The sequence below is a fragment of the Coregonus lavaretus genome, assembly GCF_964263955.1.
Source record: "Coregonus lavaretus genome assembly, chromosome: 33".
Lineage (NCBI taxonomy): Eukaryota > Metazoa > Chordata > Actinopteri > Salmoniformes > Salmonidae > Coregonus > Coregonus lavaretus.
In genome coordinates, this window is record NC_140020.1 from 6,051,522 (window position 1) to 6,068,471 (window position 16,950).

Genomic DNA, 16,950 nt, shown 5'->3' on the forward strand with positions numbered 1-16,950 from the left:
TCTGTATCGCAACAGTATCCCATCCAACACCGAAGCATGGCACAATCTTCGAGAAGATGCTATTGCAGTGTACCATTTTGTTCAAACAACAAACAGAAATTCCCGTATCTGAGTTTTCACGATTTCCCTGTTGATGGAGAAATACGTGCCCGTTGGGTGAGGGCGATCAGGAGAGATGAGGGACCAAGTTTTAAGATTCTTCGTGGGAGCACCTTTGTTTGCAGTCAGCACTTTCCCCCTGAGGATAGATACACATCGGCCAGTGGACGGATCCGTATTAAACAGGGATCAGTGCCGTCTAGATTCCACTGGAATGATTGGGGTAAGGATAGGTAGACAGCGTTAAACGTAATACTACTGTAATCCAATAATATATTACTTGTACAAAATGTTTAATAATTTAATCCTGATGCAATATAGCTGCTACATTTTGTCATTTTAGGGACTGAAAAGTGATTACCAAAATGTATCATGACAAGCATATGGTTAATTTCACACATATAGGAGGCGGCTCACAAGCTCGGGAGTCAGTTTACCAGCGAGCAAGAAAGCGTCTTGGTGTTGCTGTCCTGGATGATTCTGATCATGAGATGCCTGACAGCACAGAGGGTGCTTTGCCTGCAGTGACAAACGATCACGACTATGCCTGCCGTCCTTCTCCTGGTTAGTATTACAAATAAGAGTAACCATGTATCTGTTTGGCAAAAAAAGTAAAAGTATATGGCAGTTAAGTAAAAATACTATTTTATACTACGATTTGGAGTAACTGGTCTCTCTGTGAAAATGAGCCTCCTCATTTTTCTTCATGGACCTGTAACATCGCCCTCTCACTGTCACCTCACCGTTAACTACACTTGAGACTGTTTCAATACAGTGATTGGGAGAAAGGGCGCAGCATTAGCCATTAATACATTACTGACTCTTATCTTACGGTCGATACAAACAGCAGTAATATTAAAAAGAGGCTGCAAAACAGAAACTCGTCAGCTCATAACCTTCGCTAGCATAGGGCTAATTTAAGCTAAATAAAGATAAACACGTACCTTCATAATCAAACAGGTAACCTTCAACGAAGAACTTGTAGCCTTTATCAAGCTTCGATCTTGAAGTAAGGGACCACTTGTCAGCAAGTCGTTCTACGTCGTTAAGTCGTATTGGTGGCAGATGTGAAAGGGACTGGGTGAACTCCATAATGATGTGCTACTAGCTAAGCGTTCCTAAGCGACACCGGATGTAAACATAACCTGCATCGCGGCAGAACGGAAGTTGTCTGACGTCACGTGAAAAGGGCCTATTCGTGAATATGTGTTTAGTAAACGTAATTTTCTTCTCTAGGACAGGAATTACGTCGAAATAGTGGCGGCAACTTCCTCTGGGGGGGGGGGGGGGTCCTTTTGAATCTTTCAAGGAAAATGCTAAATTTAACCAGCATTTAATCCATGCTACAGTGAGGGAAAAAAGTATTTGATCCCCTGCTGATTTTGTACATTTGCCCACGGACAAAGAAATGATCAGTCTATAATTTTAATGGTAGGTTTATTTGAACAGTGAGAGACAGAATAACAACAACAAAATCCAGAAAAACGCATGTCAAAAATGTTATAAATTGATTTGCATTTTAATGAGGAAAATAAGTATTTGACCCCTCTGCAAAACATGACTTAGTCCTTGGTGGAAAAAGCCTTTTTGGCAATCACAGAGGTCAGACGTTTCTTGTAGTTGGCCACCAGGTTTGCACACATCTCAGGAGGGATTTTGTCCCACTCCTCTTTGCAGATCTTCTCCAAGTCATTAAGGTTTCGAGGCTGACGTTTGGCGACTCAAACCTTCAGCTCCCTCCACAGATTTTCTATGGGATTAAGGTCTGGAGACTGGCTAGGCCACTCTAGGACCTTAATGTGCTTCTTCTTGAGCCACTCCTTTGTTGCCTTGGCCATGTGTTTTAGGTAATTGTCATGCTGGAATACCCATCCACAACCCATTTTCAATGCCCTGGCTGAGGGAAGGAGGTTCTCACCCAAGATTTGAAGGTACATGGCCCCGTCCATCGTCCCTTTGATGCGGTGAAGTTGTCCTGTCCCCTTAGCAGAAAAACACCCCCAAAGCATAATGTTTCCACCTCCATGTTTGACGGTGGGGATGGTGTTCTTGGGGTCATAGGCAGCATTCCTCCTCCTCCAAACACTGCGAGTTGAGTTGATGCCAAAGAGCTCCATTTTGGTCTCATCTGACCACAACACTTTCACCCAGTTCTCCTCTGAATCATTCAGATGTTCATTGGCAAACTTCAGACGGCCCTGTATACAGTGGGGAGAACAAGTATTTGATACACTGCCGATTTTGCAGGTTTTCCTACTTACAAAGCATGTAGAGGTCTGTAATTTTTATTATAGGTACACTTCAACTGTGAGAGATGGAATCTAAAACAAACATCCAGAAAATCACATTGTATGATTTTTAAGTAATTAATTTGCATTTTATTGCATGACATAAGTATTTGATCACCTACCAACCAGTATGAATTCCGGCTCTCACAGACCTGTTAGTTTTTCTTTAAGAAGCCCTCCTGTTCTCCACTCATTACCTGTATTAACTGCACCTGTTTGAACTCGTTACCTGTATAAAAGACACCTGTCCACACACTCAATCAAACAGACTCCAACCTCTCCACAATGGCCAAGACCAGAGAGCTGTGTAAGGACATCAGGGATACAATTGTAGACCTGCACAAGGCTGGGATGGGCTACAGGACAATAGGCACGCAGCTTGGTGAGAAGGCAACAGCTGTTGCCGCAATTATTAGAAAATGGAAGAAGTTCAAGATGACGGTCAATCACCCTCGGTCTGGGGCTCCATGCATGATCTCACCTCGTGGGGCATCAATGATCATGAGGAAGGTGAGGGATCAGCCCAGAACTACACGGCAGGACCTGGTCAATGACCTGAAGAGAGCTGGGACCACAGTCTCAAAGAAAACCATTAGTAACACACTACGCCGTCATGGATTAAAATCCTGCAGCGCACGCAAGGTCCCCCTGCTCAAGCCAGCGCATGTCCAGGCCCCTCTGAAGTGTGCCAATGACCATCTGGATGATCCAGAGGAGGAATGGGAGAAGGTCATGTGGTCTGATGAGACAAAAATAGAGCTTTTTGGTCTAAACTCCACTCTGGAGTTTGGAGGAAGAAGAAGGATGAGTACAACCCCAAGAACACCATCCCAACCGTGAAGCATGGAGGTGGAAACATCATTCTTTGGGATGCTTTTCTGCAAAGGGGACAGGACGACTGCACCGTATTGAGGGGAGGATGGATTGGGCCATGTATCGCGAGATCTTGGCCAACAACCTCCTTCCCTCAGTAAGAGCATTGAAGATGGGTCGTGGCTGGGTCTTCCAGCATGACAACGACCCAAAACACACAGCCAGGGCAACTAAGGAGTGGCTCCGTAAGAAGCATCTCAAGGTCTTGGAGTGGCCTAGCCAGTCTCCAGACCTGAACCCAATAGAAAATCTTTGGAGGGAGCTGAAAGTCCGTATTGCCCAGCGACAGCCCCGAAACCTGAAGGATCTGGAGAAGGTCTGTATGGAGGAGTGGGCCAAAATCCCTGCTGCAGTGTGTGCAAACCTGGTCAAGACCTACAGGAAACTTATGATCTCTGTAATTGCAAACAAAGGTTTCTGTACCAAATATTAAAAGTTCTGCTTTTCTGATGTATCAAATACTTATGTCATGCAATAAAATGCAAATTAATTACTTAAAAATCATACAATGTGATTTTCTGGGGTTTTGTTTTAGATTCCGTCTCTCACAGTTGAAGTGTACCTATGATAAAAATTACAGACCTCTACATGCTTTGTAAGTAGGAAAACCTGCAAAATCGGCAGTGTATCAAATACTTGTTCTCCCCACTGAATGTGCTTTCTTGAGCAGGGGGACCTTGCGGGCGCTGCAGGATTTCAGTCCTTCACGGCATAGTGTGTTACCAATTGTGTTCTTGGTGACTATGGTCCCAGCTGCCTTGGGATCATTGACAAGATCCTCCCGTGTAGTTCTGGGCTGATTCCTCACCGTTCTCATGATCATTGCAACTCCACGAGGTGAGATCTTGCATGGAGCCCCAGGCCGAGGGAGATTGACAGTTCCTTTGTGTTTCTTCCATTTGCGAATGATCGCACCAACTGTTGTCACCTTCTCACCAAGCTGATTGGCAATGGTCTTGTAGCCCATTCCAGCCTTGTGTAGGTCTACAATCTTGTCCCTGACATCCTTGGAGAGCTCTTTGGTCTTGGCCATGGTGGAGAGTTTGGAATCTGATTGATTGATTGCTTCTGTGGACCGGTGTCTTTTATACAGGTAAAAAACTGAGATTAGGAGCACTCCCTTTTAAAGACACCTGGGAGCCAGAAATATTTCTGATTGAGAGGGGGTCAAATACTTATTTCCCTCATTAAAATGCAAATAAATTTATTACATTTTTTACATGCGTTTTTCTGGATTTTGTTGTTGTTATTCTGTCTCTCACTGTTCAAATAAACCTACCATTAAAATTATAGACTGATCATTTCTTTGTCAGTGGGCAAACGTACAAAATCAGCAGGGGATCAAATACTTTTTTCCCTCACTGTATTACTGTATATTTCACAGCACATTAATCTAGCAGTTTCAGCATGATGCTAGGCCTAGGTCTACTGTGTGATACTTTAATCATATTTTAAATGGCAGTTTCCATTTTGTCTGTGTTTTAGGGCAGCACTTGGTTGAATTACTAAAACAAAACCCTCGATCTCTTGAGTCCTCTCAATTCATAGGTATGACAATTTCCTGCATTTTAATCTGACCAGAGAGGAAGAGGCAAAGCGAGAAGATTTACTCCGCCCAAAATCTGTCCATGTGCGATAAACAGAGAAGTGGGGATTTTTTTGTATGGAGGTCTATGAGAGTGTCGAATTATGTGAGGCTTATTTGATCAAATAGACCTTTCGTAATGTTTAGGCTGTTACAAATGTACTGATATAAGTGGATGCACGTGGCATTTCTATGAAATATCAAACGTTTGCAAAAATATAGAATACAATTAAAGTGCAGGCAATGCTCCCGAGTGGCGCAGCGGTCTAAGGCACTGCATCTCAGTGCTTGAGGCATCACTACAGACTCCCTGGTTCGATTCCAGGCTGTATCACAACCGGCCGTGATTGGGAGTCTCATAGGGCGGCGCACAATTGGCCCAGCGTCGTCCGGGTTTGGCCGGGGTAGGCCGTCATTGTAAATAAGAATTTGTTCTTAACTGACTTGCCTAGTTAAATAAAGGTAAAATAAATAAAAATGAAACTATAAAGCTACAAAAGCTCTGAATGTGTTAATGTCATTGTTAACAAATGCCTATTTGGCCTACAGTATAAATTACTTTCGGCATTTGTTAAAATCGATTTGGAGGCAGCTTCTCTAGCCCGAAGAATAGATTTTGGCGCCATCTTGTGTCAGTAAATGACGAAAATAAAATGCTAATTTGAATTGCAAACTCTGTGCTTTGTATGCCAATAAATGAATGTATTCAGTTTATTAGATATAATTAGGTAATTTAATAATGCGCCATAATTATTTTACACTAATCTAAAGCGCCAGATGTTATGTTTTTCCCATAGGGCTATTTAATATTTTCCCATTGTATCATTTGTTTAAATCAATGTTATAGAAGTTGGTTATGCTATTCTTTATCCATTTCACATTTACTCAGGCTTATAATAACACCTTCGAAAGAAATAAACAGTGCAAACTCAAAAGCAAAAGTCTACTCTCCAGACAGCTTCCAAAATGGTCATTGTTATCTGGGATCCTTGGGACGTCCCTACCCTAAACCTTAACCCTTACCCTAAACATAACCCGTTAAACCCCTGAGGTCGATGTCCGCTCCTCCTTCTGCATCTGTGGTGAAAGGTGACAGAGCTAGAGGGGTGTTTGTCAGACCATGAAAGCCCGAAAATCAGTCTTCTCACAAAATTATCTGTAGCGTCCAAACGGTTTGGCCTACAAACTATTATGGATGGATGAGATTCATGAATATGATGGTGTTCTCCGTTTTTCTCTATGACCCCCATAAGTGTCTTGGGACTAATCTGAAATCCATACAGCCGATCTGCCAACTTCTGTCTGTAGCGTCCAAACAGTTTGTGCTACAAAATAACCCCCCTGTGGAAAGGTGAGACTCTCACAAACACCTACATGTTGGTTGCTTTGCTCTAGGAAGCCCATGGGCCTCACAAGACTCGTCTGCAGGTCCCACAGTTGACAGTGCATGTCATTGCAAAAACCAAGCCATGAGGTCAAAGGAATTGTCCGTAAAGTACCAGAACACAGTGGCCTCCAAGACTCTTCCTAGAGCTGGCCGCACGGCCAAACTGAGCAATCGGGGGAGAAGGGCCTTGGTCAGGGATGTGACCAAGAACCCGATGGTCACTCTGAGAGAGCACCAGAGTTCCTCTATGGAGATGGGAGAACCTTCCAGAAGGACAACCATTTCTGCCGCACTCCACCAATCAGGCCTTTATGGTAGAGTGGCCAGACGGAAGCCACTCCTCAGTAAAAGGCACATGACATCTCGCTTGGAGTTTGCCAAAAGGCACCTAAAGGACTCTCAGTCCATGCAAAACAAGATTCTCTGGTCTGATGAAACCAAGATTGAACTCTTTGGCTTGAATGCCAAGCGTCACGTCTGGAGGAAACCTGGCACCATCCCTACGGTGAAGCATGGTGGTGGCAGCATCATGCTGTGGGGATGTTTTTCAGCGGCAGGGACTGGGAGACCAGTCAGGATTCAGGGAAAGATGAACGGAGCGAAGTACAGAGAGATCCTTGATGAAAACCTGCACCAGAGCGTTCAGGACCTCAGACTGGGGCGAAGGTTCACCTTCCAACCGGACAACGCCCTAAACACACAGCCAAGACAACGCAGGAGTGGCTGTGGGACAAGTCTCTGAATGTCCTTGAATGGCCCAACCAGAGCCCGGTCTTGAACCCGATTGAACATCTCTGGCGAGACCTGAAAATAGCTGTGCAGCGACGCTCCCAATCTACCCTGACAGAGCTTAAGAGGATATGCAGAGAAGATTGGGAGAAACTCCCCAAATACAGGTGTGCCAAGCTTGTAGCGTCATACCTAAGACACGAGGCTGTAATCACTGCCAAAGGTGCTTCAACAAAGTACTGAGTAAATGGTCTGAATAGTTATGTACATGTGATATTTCAGGGTTTTGTTATATATACATTTGCAAAAATGTCTAAAAACCAGTTTGTCATTATGGGGTGTATTGTGTGTAGATTGATAAGAAAAGAAAAATGTCTTAATCCATTTTAGAATAATGCTGTAAAGTAATAAAATGTGGAAAAAGTCAAGGGGTCTAAATACTTTCCTAATGCACTGTATATATGGACACTGTTTAGTGCCAAAAATAAGGGGTTAAATACATTATCTTTCTTATATCGCTCAGATATAGGACAGACACTTCAGAACAAACTTCCTTTTGATTTTCAGGGGAAGGACTATCTGTTGTTCCATGTAGTGAATCTGTTATTCAATGTGTTTGAATGGGCTAATAGCGGTAAGGCCAAAAATAATTTTTAATCAAATAATTTTTGTATATATATTTTGGATACTTCAAGGGGTCTTAAAATTCAAAATCAAATGGCTAAATTGTCCTTGGTATGACCTTCTTAAAACAATTCCATATAGCTTAGGAGAACTCCAAAGTATCCCGCATAGCACGGACCCTTCCAAAATGGTGTTTGTTCTGGAGAGGGGAAAAACACACTCTTTCCGTCTTGCATCTGGATTGGACAATAATTGTACACGTGCTTTGGCCAGTGGTCTTCAAATTGGCCCTCAAGTTCCCTCTCCTAGCCATTTGAGTTTCAGACACTTGTGCAAGCCGGCAAGAACTTGAACGGACGTGAGAAGAAAACATTGGTACAATGAAGTCTTTATTCGGGAATCTCGTCTACTGCCTTTTCCTCTTTGTGTCTGATGTATACGGAACGTACCGTTTGAATGGATTCGATCCACTGCAGGTTACTGCTCAAAGTTATGCACAACGCAGAAATCTTGCCCGGCCACCGCTGCGGACGCTCGATCCTTCAGGTAGGTTTCATAGAAGGGTGTCGGTCCCCAGTACAGCTTTCTATTTGTGTTTTGTGTAACGATACACACTGAATAGCACTGGATTGTTAAGCCAAGTAAATTATCAGCCAACATTGAAAACGCGCTTCTTGAATTCAATTATTTGTCTAATCTGATCAAAATCTCGTGCCAGGTACTCGTAGTCTGTCCACGAGAGTTTAATCCGATAATTTCATGCTTCTCATAGGGAACAATTAAAATCGCGTAAAATGCGCACGGTCCAATTGGTTTCATTATAGCCAGTCCTTTTATTGTAGAGAATTGGGTCTGCTATAGGGTTTCAAAATTGCATTAACTTTTTCCCTGGTTTTCCAGAAATCCTGGTTGGAGGTTCCGGATTTCTTGCTTATTGCCTGATTCCGGGGATATTCTAACAGGGTTTTCTGGGAATTTTGGGAAAGTTACCAGAATTTTGCAACCCTAGTCTGCTATGTGGAAACGCTAATAAATGTACTAAGGTACTTGGACATATGCATTCCATGTTCATGCAGTTCAACATGGCAATAATAATTCATTATAGATTGACATTTACCTTCTTTTTTTTTTTTTTTTTTTTTTTTTGACATACAATTTCAAAATTGACCAAATTATACATTTATTTGATTTTGCTTTATTGGCTAAACAATGACATCCAAGCTTATAATAAGACAGACACCATATTTGTCAAAACTATATGTGCAACAAGACTACATGCATGTATAAGTAATTTACAACAACATTTTACAAGTGCCATATTCCTCTATGCTTGTTCGAAACGAGCCAAGCGGCTACCAGCTCAAATGTCACTCATGCTTCAACAACTAACTCTTAAAGCAAGCAGAGTTCATTCTCACATCAACAACACACCCAGAACTATAATTCATACAAACTCACATCAAAACCATAGCTATAATTCATACAGACTCACATCTTTCCCATTTGCTGACTAACTAATTTGCTCTACCGCTCCTCCTCTCCTCCTCTCTGGTGGCCCCTAGTTCACGCCAGTGCATACAGGCATAGAGGCTATCACTACCACCACCAGCCACCAGGGATCCACCTGCCCGTGGTTTACCATCAGCCTGTCCCTCTATCTCCACCGGTGGCTTACCACAGACCCTCTGTCCCCTTGCCACCTTACCAACACAGATTCAAAGGGCCAGCGCCACCAGTGGTGTACAACCTATATCAAGACCTTTCACCTCCAGTAGTTCACCACCACCCATTTAAAGGATTTTTTCCACCAGTGAGCCACCACCACAAATTCAAAGGTCCATGTCCACAAACTTTACCTCTGGTACAGCCTAAGCCTACTACAGTGCCAACGACCTCTGTGGTGTACCTACCCACCACAGTTCCAACTCTACCACCAGTAACAACCTTGCAACCGGTGATGACCACCTTGCCACTGGAGGTGACCACCAACCCCGTGCCGCCAACGCTACCGGTCAGTACCCAAAGCGGCGTCATCACCACCACCAGTGTGAAGACAGGTAGAAGCCAGGTTTCCCTTCCAACCCAACCAATCCAATCCATAGTTGTCCATGTCAGCTCTCTCTTTTATTTTATAATAGCACAGGACTACTGTCACATAACCAACCATTCTCATTGATAATTTCATCACATAACCAACCATTCTCATTGATAATTTCATCACATAACCAACCATTCTCATTGATAATTTCATCACATAACCAACCATTCTCATTGATAATTTCATCACATAACCAACCATTCTAATTGATAATTTCATCACATAACCAACCATTCTCATTGATAATTTCATCACATAACCAACCATTCTCATTGATAAATTCATCACATAACCAACCATTCTCATTGATAAATTCATCACATAATCAACCAGCCAGAGAAAAGTATTAAAATATATAGAAAGAAATCGTAGGAAATTATGCTATTTGCAATCTAATAATGACAAAACACCATACAATACTGGGGTGAAGCATTCCGGGACAAGTCAAAAATGACTTTCTTGTCCTCCGCAGTTTATAATTTGGAATAGAAAAACTATGAATAACTGGATATACATTTAAATACTCTTCCCTGTATATTAGAAGGATATTTTTTAAACTTATCCTGGAAAAAAACTAATCAGTTTTGACAACAGAATGCTTAAAGAAGGATACTAGTAACAATACAGTTCTGCACCACTTGGATGTCAAAGCTGAATGAAGCCTTGCCATTCATTTTGGCCATTCACATGCCAATCCTGAACTATTGACATAGAAGAACAGTTAAGAAAGGTGAAGGGATACAGTATGTCTCCATGAAAGGCATAATATACTGTAATAACTAACCTCTAAACCATCTGTCTAACTGAAATGATGCACAAGTCATGGCCTTGCGAACCCCTCTTTCATCCCATAACTCTCAAGAAACCAGAGTTGTGCATCCCCTAAACAACCATGTGAAGTGTTGTCCTAATTTGTGTAACTGAATTGTTTCACCTTTCTTCATGGGCACTAATATGAATGAATGTGTTGCTTTTCAATCCACAAACTAGGGCTACATGTGTGTGTTTCAATGGAATAAGTTTGTATGAAATAAACTGGGCTTTTCAGTGTGAACATATGGCCAGCTTGTTAAGAGCTGCAATGCTTCTGGTTTGCCACCAGTGACAGACAATTCGTGCAGGAGCCGTCCCCTGGACCTGGTCTTCATCATCGACAGCTCCCGCAGCGTGCGCCCCGGCGAGTTTGAGAAGGTCAAGATCTTCCTGGCCGACATGGTCGACACCTTGGACGTGGGACCAGAAGCCACCCGCGTGGCCGTGGTCAACTATGCCAGCACAGTCAAGATCGAGTTCCTGCTCAAGGCTCACCTGAACAAGCCCAACATGAAGCAGGCTATCACCCGCATCGAGCCCCTGGCCGCCGGCACCATGACTGGCCTGGCCATCAAGTCGGCCATGACCAAGGCCTTCACCGAAGAGTCGGGCGCCCGGCCGAAGTCGAAGAACATCGCCAAGGTGGCCATCATCGTGACAGACGGGCGTCCTCAGGACCAGGTGGAGGAGGTGTCAGCAGCTGCCCGGGGGTCTGGCATCGAGATCTACGCGGTGGGGGTGGACCGCGCCGACATGACCTCTTTGCGGCTGATGGCCAGCAACCCTCTGGAAGACCACGTGTTCTACGTGGAGACCTACGGCGTCATCGAGAAGCTCACCTCCAAATTCAGGGAGACCCTGTGTGGTATGACTGATCAGGGTGGAGGAGGAGGAGACCAGTCTAAACCTTAAACGTTGGTTTTAGTCCTAGAATGTGTAGGGACCGCGTACCGTCTACAGGGGTGGTTTAATCTGTGTTTCTCTTTAGCACTTCCTTAGTGTCAATTATACACTGACAAAATGGTAAAGAGAAAAAACAGACCTCACATGGATTAAAGGTTTATATACCCTGGTACTAGATTCCAGCCCATTGGAAAGTAGTTCGGCCATTTGGTCTACTCTGGGCTGGTTTCCCAGATTTAGATGAAACCTAGTCCCAGATTTAAAATATATTTTAATGGAGAATCTCTTGAAAGTGCCTCTTAGTCCAGGACTAGGCTTAATCTGGGTCTGGGAAACCCGCCCCAAGAGTTTAGGGCAGTCTTGGTCTCTAGTGAACAGAGTCAGGTATGGTTCCCCAAAACGACAGAAATCTTAGTGAGTAATAGACAGGATGGTCCTTCGACAAGTGCAAGGTGATTGAGAGGTAACTGCTCATTAACGATTGACCAATGAGAAATCAAAGCATCATGCCACACAGAGATTGCTTTGAATCCGTCAATCCTACTGCTTTGTTTAAAATGATCAGAATACTGTTCTAAAAGCTTCTTCAAAGTAATTTTGAATAGTAAATATACTACGATTTTCCTAGTCAGATTTATTTGTAATGTACAAATATTTCTTTAAACTTGAATGTTGTGTACATTTTAATATTGTTTTTAAAATATATATTTTTATGTTAACATTCCCCCTTCTATGTTTGCAAAGGACCTTGGCTGAGTTGGTGTTTGGTCCACCAGCTGTCCAGTCACATTAGGTGGCCTTCAGTGTATAGCTGGACTTATGTCAATAGTCTATTGATGTACTTCCATACACCTTTTTGAAGCTTGGAACTCAGACAATACAACAAACAGTCTTTTGCATCCACAATTTCATCAAACAGGCTATGGCAAAATGTCTATACCTTCTACTGCACTCACATGCAAATGCTCAAAAACATGTTGTCTTAGTTCAGTTTGCTATGGTATCTATACTTGTTATGCTATTTATACTATATACAGAAATTACGTTTTCTTAGAGAAATTAGATTATAAACGACCAGCGTTTATATATGGTAAGTATGTTTGATAATATGGCTTCTTCAGATCACCTTTGAATGCATACAAGCTATAACCGTTCCAAACTTGCCAGCCTATGAAATTGTACCATGCTGCTATACGTGTAGCTTGATGGCTCCCTCACTTAACCCCGACTTATTCCAGGTTGGGACCCCTGTGACATGGGACACGACTGTGAGGACATATGTGTTAGCAGCAGCAGCAACAACTCCTATCACTGCAGGTGTCGGGAGGGGTATCTCTTGAACACGGACAAGAAAACATGTTCCCAGAGTCAGAAACGTAAACCTCCCCATTTATGTTTGCAAAGGACCTTGGCTGAGTTGCATTGAAGGTGTATGGTCCAACAGCTTTCCAGTCACAGTGTATAGCTGGCACTATGTCAATATATACTTCCATACAGCTTTTTGAAGCTTGCAAATATTGCCACTGGAACTCAGACAATACAAGTGTCCTTTGCATGCACAATTTCATCAAACAGGCTATGGCAAAATGTGTCCCTATACATATATGGACTCAAAACATGTTATCCTAGTTCAGTTTGTTATGGTATCTTCACTTTGAAATGAGGGTTTCTATCAAATTGCCATCCAGGAATGAAATTGAATAAATGGGTTATAAATGACCAACAATGCTATCATTACATACAGTGTGGTAAGTATGTTTGATAGTATGGCTTCTTCAGAGTACTACCCCAGATCACCTTTACTTAGACAGAATGCTTATATATATACAAACTATTACAGTCCCAAATATGATGCCAGCCTATGAAATTGTACCCATGCTGCTAGCTTGTCAGCTCCCTCCCTTAACCCCGGCTTATTCCAGGTGTGGACCCCTGTGCCATGGGACACGACTGCGAGCACATATGTGTCAGCGGCAACGCGTCCTATCACTGCACGTGTCGGAAGGGCTATATCTTGAACCTGGACCAGAAAACGTGTGCCCTGAAACGTAAGAGTCAGTAGGCTAACTGTGGTTGTATTATAAATATGCCTCCTTGATATAATTATAACTGTATGTTGAGTCTGCTCAGATGCTCCACCCGTTATGAATGGTGATCACAGAATATCCCTAATTTGTTTGTTTTCTTATAAGCAGAACATGAATGACAAGTCTTCATTCAGCTTTTAAAATCCAACTGGTGCACAATCAATATTACTTCTTGATTCACCATTGGTGTTCCATTTGCAGAACACTTTGTAACACTCGCTAGGTTGCTTCAACGTTGCTGCAACGTTGTCATAGCATTGTGTTCCTGTCATGGCCATGCAAATGGAACCAAACTCTCTGTGCTGTTCGTCTTGCCTACTATAGAACACAAGAGAGCAAAACCAGGATAGGTAAGGGTTAAGTTTTTGGGTATGCCTACTGCTATAAAAGAGGATCAGTTGAACCTAGGTAAAGTACTTATACAGGGTCATGTTTAGTAGGGAGAAAATCTTCCAGGCACTACCTGATCTAGTCCAATAAGAACACATATTTACATTTTCCGGTGCAAAAAACCTTTTGCTACGGTGTGCTCTACTGTACACAACCTTGGTTTGTAGAAGTACAGTTGCATGCCCTGCTAGTATAGGGAACTCAACAGTATACCAAGATTAGTTAGGAGCTATTGAGTGAGAGGCTCCTCCTGTGTTGTCTATGTACAGACATTATGTAATCTTTAACACTAACGTGACATATTGCTCCGCCCCAACATGAAGAGGTGAATGTGGTGGTGGTGGAGGACCCCTGTAAGTGTGAGACCAGACTGGCTTTCCAGATGCAGACACAGGCCGCACTCCAGGAGATCACTGCCAGACATATCCTTTCTGTTAGTTCACAGTAGGAAAATGACTGACCGCAACACTCAATATAGGCTGAAGACTCAGTGGTACTCAGTGGTATGCCTCCTTCAAAGCAATTCATGGGTTATCTTGAATGCCTGTATGATTGATGGGATAGGTTGCATGATCTACCATGACATTATGGTGTTTAGATTTGTGGAAGCAAATACTACTTTGTCAACTGAATAATCTGATGTTGTAGATGAATTGTGTGTATATATATATATATATATATATATATATATATGGGGGGGGAAAGGTTATAAATATGAGTTTTTCAGATGTAATTGTGTTTATTAACCTTTAATTCAAGTTTTTAGCTTGCTCCTAATGTTTTACCATGAAAAAGAATTGCCTTTACTCTTCTCACTAGCTGACATGACAGGAAGAGTGGAACAGATTGAGAACATTTTGGGTCCTGTCTAAGGGGAGGAGGAAACGGTAAGTAACAATTCCCTGTAAGGAAGACTGTAGGTTAAACCCTTCCAAACCTGACCTCTGTATATTTGTTTACCCTCAGCAGGGTCAGCCAACCTCCGATGGCCCCGCAGCCAGCCGTCACAGTCATGGACCACTGCAACACAGGCATGTACTACTACTGCTGTCCTCCGTCATCACATCAGCGGATATCGACAACAACAGACAGTGGAACTTTGGATAAACAGCACTGCAATGGCTAGAAGGAAATAACGTCAGTCCATGGTGCTATAAACAAGCTGTTAGACATAGGTCAGGACTGTATCAAGGAATTATGGGGGCTATCGATTGGCTAAGGGTGTCAGTCTGTCCATATCTGAGCATCTGGTTCCCACGGAAACGTTACAGTATATGTCGGTGTACACATTAGAAATGTGTTAAATGCATTTATTGTATTAATACATTTTCATCAAGTCTCTGCTTCAGCTAACACATTTGAAATGAGTTTTTGTTTTTGGAAGTTTATTTTAAGTATATTAAAAAAAAATAAAAAAATGTTCAGTAGGGACCAGTCAGTGAGGGTCATTGCTTTTAAGATATTGTTTTATTTTAACAGATGGTTGAAATGTTATACTATATGATCATTTCTAATCTGGTAGAAATATGTCATTAGTTTTTTATGCTCTCCATATAAGGTATTTTTGTTAGGTTGTGTCGGTGCAAAATGTTGAACGCTATAATATGGGGAAAATGTAAACCCCCATGTGTGCTGTGTACATCAGGATAAAAAATGGTATGTTTGTCTGAAAAGTGTACTAATGTACTGAATATGTGACAATAAAGACCAGGAGAGGAAATTATTTTGCACAGTGCCTTTATCCATCCAACTACTTGATGAATATTAAAGGGAAAGTTCAGTATTTTACAAGTTGTTTTTAGATTGTTTCTCCCTGAAAGTAGTCTAGACCAGGAGAAACAGTACTCAATGGTTCAGTTCTTTAAACAGCCTCTAAAAACGTCATCTTACTTTAGCCACCACTAGCTAAAAATCAATGGGGGTAATAGGAGCAACTGTGAACTTCCCCTTTAACACATGAATACTGAACATGGGTCAAGTTAGTAGTTAAGGAGAATATACACTCAGTGGCCAGGTACACCACCCCGTTCAGGAAAATAGTTCGCTCCTATAGACAGTGAGTCATGTTGCCTTGACTTGCTATATAAAGCAGGCAGACAGGCATCGAGGCATTCAGTTACTGTTTGATTTAACGTTAGAATGGGCAAAACAAGTGACCTAAGCAACTTTGAGCATGGTATGATCGTCGGTGCCAGTATCTCAGAAACGTCCGGCCTCCTGGGCTTTTCACGCACAACGGTGTCTAGGGTTTACTGAGAATGGTGCGACAAACAAAAAACATCCAGTCAGCGGCAGTCCTGTGGGCTCGTTGATGAGAGAGGTCGAAGGAAAATTGCAAGAATTGTGCAAGCTAACAGGCGGACCACAAACAGGCAAATAACGGCACAGTACAACAGTGGTGTTCAGAACAGCATCTCGGAACGCACAACTCGTCGGTCCTTGAAACGGATGGGCTACTGCAGCAGACAACCACACTAGGTTCCACTCATATCAGCTAAAAACAAGAAGAAGCGGCTCCAGTGGGCACGCGATCACCAACACTGGACAACTGAGGAGTGGAAAAATATTGCTTGGTCCGATGTATCCCGGTTCCTGTTGCGTCATGCTGAGTTAGGATTTGGCATAAGCAGCATGAGTCCATGGCCCCATCCTGTCCGGTGTCAACGGTACGGTGGTGTAATGGTGTGGGGAATGTTTTCCTGGCACACATTAGGTCCCTTGATACCAATTGAACAAAGCTTGAACGCCACACCTTGTAGAATCCATGCCCTAAGAATTCAGGCTGTTCTGGAGGCAAAGGGGGGTCAGACCCGGTACTAGATGGGTGTACCTAAAAAACTGGCAACCGAGTGTATATATATATATATATATATATATAAGACACCAACATCTCAGATTCCAAACAAAGAGTCACACATATCTTTTTAGAGTGGCACATACCAAGTTTAGACCCGCACTCTGACTATTGACTATCTGCTGGTAGCAAGTGCATTACTTATGTACATAACGGTATTCACATTTTCGATCCACACTGATATAATTCTGTGCAGTACATGTAGATACAAAAGAAGCTC

At 42.7% G+C, this 16,950-nt stretch overlaps 1 protein-coding gene across 1 annotated transcript; it reads left to right on the forward strand.

Moving 5' to 3' along the window:
- Positions 1–7,965: 7,965 nt before the first annotated feature.
- On the forward strand, positions 7,966–14,324 carry LOC311108093 (uncharacterized protein; the record flags this gene model as incomplete). Its single annotated transcript, XM_084150734.1, has 5 exons — positions 7,966–8,131; positions 9,148–9,642; positions 10,786–11,361; positions 13,322–13,447; positions 14,200–14,324. The coding sequence occupies 5 exons, from the start codon at positions 7,966–7,968 to the stop codon at positions 14,322–14,324; spliced, it is 1,488 nt and encodes a 495-aa protein (XP_084006860.1).
- Positions 14,325–16,950: the final 2,626 nt, after the last annotated feature.